The following is a 5,457-nucleotide window of genomic DNA, read 5'->3' on the forward strand; positions in this document are numbered from 1 at the left end:
CACCGACAGTGTTGGGAACATCTACACTTCGTACGGTTTGGTCTCCGTCGTGTCCATTGCGGAAAAATACGGTAGTGCAGCGTTTAGGGCGAACTTCGCCACTGCATGCACTGAAAGCACCTTGGTCACGGGCACGCCGGACACCGACAGTGTTGGGAACATCTACACTTCGTACGGTTTGGTCTCCGTCGTGTCCATTGCGGACAAATACGGTAGTGCTGCGTTTACGGCGAACTTCACCACTGCATGCATTGAAAGCACCTTGGTCACGGGCACGGCGGACGCGGACAGTGTTGTAACCAACTACACTTCGTACGGTTTGGTCTCCGTCGTGTCCATTGCGGACAAATACGGTAGTGCGGCGTTTACGGCGAACTTGGCCACTGCATGCACTGAAAGCACCTTGGACACGGGCACGGCGGACACCGACAGTGTTGGGAACATCTACACTTCGTACGGTTTGGTCTCCGTCGTGTCCATTGCGGACAAATACGGTAGTGCGGCGTTTAGGGCGAGCTTCGCCACTGCATGCATTGGAAGCACCTTGGTCACGGTCACGGCGGACACCGACAGTGTTGGGAACAACTACACTTCGTACAGTTTGGTCTCCGTCGTGTCCATTGCGGACAAATACGGTAGTGCGGCGTTTAGGGCGAGCTTCGCCACTGCATGCATTGGAAGCACCTTGGTCACGGTCACGGCGGACACCGACAGTGTTGGGAACAACTACACTTCGTACGGTTTGGTCTTTGTCGTGTCCATTGCGGACAAATACGGTAGTGCAGCGTTTACGGCGAGCTTCGCCACTACATACATTGGAAGCACCTTGGTCACGGGCACGGCGGACACCGACAGTGTTGGGAACAACTACACTTCGTACGGTTTGGTCTCCGCAGAGTCCATTGCGAAATAACGGTAGGGTGGCGTTTAGGGCGAGCTTCACAACCGCGTACATTGCATGCACCTTTGCCACGAGCACGGCGACCACCGACAGTGTGGTAGCCATCAACAATACGTCCGGCGTGGCCTCCGTCGTGGCCATTGCGGACAAATACGGTAGTGCGGCGTTTAGGGCGAACTTCGCCACTGCATGCATTGATAGCACCTTAATCACGGGCACGGCGGCCACCGACAGTGGTGTGAACATCTACTATTCGTACGGTTTGGTCTCCGTCGTGTCCAATGCGGACGAATACGGTAGTTCGGCGTATAGGGCGAGCCTCGCTCCTGCATGCATTGTGTGCACCTTGGTCACGAGCACGGAGGCCACCGACAGTGTAATAGGCTTGTGGATTTCGTGTGGATTCATCTCCGTCGTGTCCATTGCGAATTAGTACGGTAGTGCGGCCTATAGGGCGAACCTTGCCACCGCAGGTATCGAGTGCATCTCGGCCACGAGCACGGTGACGACCAATAGTCTGGTAAGGATAAACCTTTCGTACGGCTCGGTTTGGATTGGCTCCGCTGTGGATGAGTAAGAGAGCGTGGCCTTCAGGGTGAACGTCGTCACCGCAGGTATCGCGTGCATCTTGGCCACGAGCACGGCGATCACCGACAGTGTGGTGAGCATCTACACTTCGTACGGTTTGATCTCCGTCGTGTCCTTTGCGGGTGGCTCAGAAGGGCATGTGTTCAAAGATTTTTGCGGCGGTCGACAGCTTGTTCATGACATGCTCATGGAAGTGGCGGTTTGGTGGCTCGATGCTTCATAGAAAGTGTTAGGCCTGATTTCTTCTAGACAGCACCATGTACCTAAGGAATTATGAACAACTCTCCTATTATTATCAGCCAATAGGACGCAAGAATTTGTCTCTGTATGGACAGCACAATCTCTGTAAAGACCATCTGATGGAGCGGTAGTGAAAGAGTTAAGAAGCAGTGCATCATGCACTGCTTCGCATGATGCATTGCAGACTATCTAAACTGCATCTTTGCGAACTCACCGTTGGTGTAGCTCACGATGGGGAGGCATTACCATAATCCAGTAGAAAAGTACTGGATTGCCCCAAACTGATTGGTTTTTTCAAAAGTACAGTAGAAAACCGTTAAGTATGCAAAAGGAGCAAGCGAACTTATCCAATTGGATTTCTTGGATACCTGTAGAATACTTTGGTTTGTGAGCTTACGTCTCGTTTAAAGCTTCGATCTCAGCTCAACCTCAACCACTTTGCCTCAAAAGCCAAGGAATAAAATAGAAGCTGATTTGAGCCCCGGCCATGATCTATACCAAAGGAGCTGTGAACGTATGTGTAGTACTTTTGACTTTTTTTTCTGGAATAGCAGACGCCCCAAAAGCATGTTTTCTATAATTTGTTAACCCTGTGACTGATGAGCTGAATCTGGCAGCCGAAATCAGTTACAGAGCCGGTATTAAAAAGATGTTTGCATCGGGTTTAATATTGCGATAAAGCATGTGCAATATGCTTCAGACGATTTTCGTTGTTTAAAGAAGAAAAATTACGGCTGCAAGATCGCGTATTTGTACGATCGACAGTGTTTCTTACTCCAACTACAGTATCAGTATTTCAAGATCGGAATTAGCTTCACTGACATGCAAGAGTGTGGACCCGTCTAAACTGCTGCCTGCGAAAGGGATTAGATAGGTTGTCCAAAGATAACCTTACGCTACTAAATAGGTGCCACGAAGTGGAAATGGTGGAGATACTTAGCCTCAGCTCAAAGACCATTTTCGCTATAGTCGCTGCGCATAGTTTCTCTTTTCAACAGACAAGGTGGCTGTAAGAAGAGATCGAACTTATAGGTTAATGACTTCAAGTTATCCAAACTTACTGTTAAGCTTGCAATCAACCCAAGCTTAATTGAGGTATCAGTAGCGCTAATCGTCGAAGATGGCTACACAAGCTTTATCTTGCAAAAGGGGAAAGGCCCAACTGCTTGTTGCATGAAACTGGAGCGATGTAACGGACGCAAATGCGCTACACTCTTCACGCAGCAGCTGAATTGTCAAACTACTTCAGTTTTTTTTTGATATCGTTCACGTTATAAAAGCAAGTAATAATAACGCTCAAAAATAATTAGTTTGGGTACCTACAGAAGCTCACGACTACAATTATCACTTCGCTGCCGGCCGAGAGTGACTCTACGTATGCGGACACCACCCTGAGTCTAGAGTGCGTAATTTGGCAACGCGATAACATAATACATTACATTACACTACCTACTGTCGCTCGACGAAAGTTTTTTTAAACTCGCTATGTTTGGTGTGCGAACTTAATAATTTGGCGACCGAGTTGCATTTTCTACTGGCCCCCAGTACTTTTCTACTGGATTATGGTATTTCCTCACTGGTGGGCGAATCATCTGACCAACATAAATCGAACAGCGAACAATGTGCCCGGTCTCCTTCGACAATCCTTAATTATCAGTACTGGTATGAGGACACTTCACTGAATCACTCACTACATGTATCGGTACATGAACTGAAGTCTTCAAAGATTCGATGACCAAGGATTACAAATCTCCAGTTGTTTTCAGAACTAATACTCGTTTTTGTAAGTGTTTGAGTGGCAAGAAGTTTGGACCTTTTGATCAAAACTGCTTTTTGTACTGTATGTGAGCTACCTGATGAAGTGCAAAAAGGCTCTTCATCTGCGTGTTTCAGAACTACTGTCAAAACCGCACCTTAAAATGATAAAAAATCAACTGAGCTACGGAGAAAAAGTGGGTGGCCGGTTTCAGGAGTGTACTGTCCATATCATAAGTAGATCACCGTACCACCAATTGGTTGAGCTGGTCGCGCTACCAACCTCACTCGATTCACAAACAGATCACCGCACCACCACTTGGCTGAGCTGGTCGCGCTACCTACCCCACTTTGCAACTCGCCTTCCAAACCCCAACCGATTCCCGCAATTAAGTGCCCAGCACCAACCATGCGTTTGAGCTGCGTGTTGCTGATTGCTTTGGTCGCGCTCCTATCTAGCTTCGATCAAGTCTCGACAAAAACTAGTGACGACGCTTTGACGATGAAAGCGTTGCGCCAAGGAAATGCTGTTGCTACTGTTACAAACAACAAGCGGTTACTGCAGACTGAACTACCCGGTTCAAGCGCTATTCTGGAAGACAACGAAGAGAGAGCTTCTTGGGGTTTGAAGAAACTGGTGAACTTGTTCATGTTTAAAGGAGCCTCGAGCAATTTTTCCACCGCTAAGTTGACAAAGATGCTGTCGGATCCCGCGTTTAAGAGCGAAATGTTTAAGACATGGAATGCGAAGTACAGCACTGAGAAAGTCATAGCGATACTCGATTTAAGCAAGAAGAAGAACATTCCCTACGGACCGATGCTGCAAGACTTTCGCAACACCTACGGACGTCGACCAATTAAGCCGCAGTAGAACATTGAGTTTACTTGTAATTTAGCGTCAACTGGGGAGCGGATTAAAATCGCGTACAGTGTATCTAACGGATGACCGCCGTGTGCGTCTTTATTTCGGAGTACCACCGAGTAACGTTTACTTCGAAGTACTAGTAAATCATATATTAACTGAGCGCCAAGGGTGACAGCTCCGATTTGTCGGAGCTAGTTAAGCCTTCAAGCGGCCTCACGTCTTGATCTTAGGCGAATTCACTAAAATCAAGGACCTGTTCCGCAAAACCTCTAAAAGTGAACAGCAGATTTACTTTTTTTTTAGATTGATACCTTCCGCTGTACTTATTAGAAAATCCGCTGGAACCACACGAGGAACACCCGGATTTTGATTCATTTGCAGTGGAAGACACTCTTAAAAGTGGTATGGAAAGCAATAAAAGAAAATAAAGTTTACTTGAAAAAAGAGATGAGAAATGTCTTGCAAACAAGTCTTTGAATTAATCCGAGTTGTCCGCTGTATAAACACGTATCGGTGCCTTCTGTTCTACCGAGTACTGCAAGAAGCAGCAATAAGCCCCTGCGCATAAGCAATGACCCTCATTGAATCGCTGAGTGCATTTGCCTCCTGTTCGCCGTTCTTGGCGGCATCGCACGCGGCCACTACGGCGGCGCCTGCCTGTTTTGGACGCCGGGTGTCCTCCGACTGGGCCAGTCTCCGAACACCACTCATGTTCGTCTATGATTTTCTATTATACTTCATACAACAGGGGTTTAGCTGTTCGCCCGCTAAAAATATCCTCTATCTGCCCAAATTCGGGATAGAGGATTTCGCCTAAATTTCCTCTTGAATCAGCATTTGGAACACGTGTAGTGGGTCTCAAACTCGAACACACACTATTATAAATAGGGAAGCTGGCGCTTCCTGTTGACCTTGATCTATTCTTTGTCTTGAGGTAAAACTCAAACTGCCCAAACTTACTACTACGACTTGTCGGTAAGTGACATCACGTCCTCGACTATACCGTACTATCCTCAGCTATACCTTACGTCCTAATGCCAGCTTGGCCACACGTTCTGTGCGGCCCAGTGCAGTGGGCAAGGCTTGGTCTTCAAAGCACCTGCCACTA

General features: G+C 47.6%; 1 protein-coding gene across 1 annotated transcript; it reads left to right on the forward strand.

The window, feature by feature from the left end:
- Window positions 1–3,893: 3,893 nt before the first annotated feature.
- Window positions 3,894–4,355, forward strand: PITG_14203 (secreted RxLR effector peptide protein, putative; the record flags this gene model as incomplete). Its single annotated transcript, XM_002899259.1, has 1 exon — window positions 3,894–4,355. One exon carries the CDS (start codon window positions 3,894–3,896, stop codon window positions 4,353–4,355), a length of 462 nt encoding a protein of 153 aa, XP_002899305.1.
- Between the last annotated feature and the right edge of the window lie 1,102 nt (window positions 4,356–5,457).

Source organism: Phytophthora infestans, genomic scaffold (assembly GCF_000142945.1).
Source record: "Phytophthora infestans T30-4 supercont1.32 genomic scaffold, whole genome shotgun sequence".
NCBI classification, from domain to species: domain Eukaryota; phylum Oomycota; class Peronosporomycetes; order Peronosporales; family Peronosporaceae; genus Phytophthora; species Phytophthora infestans.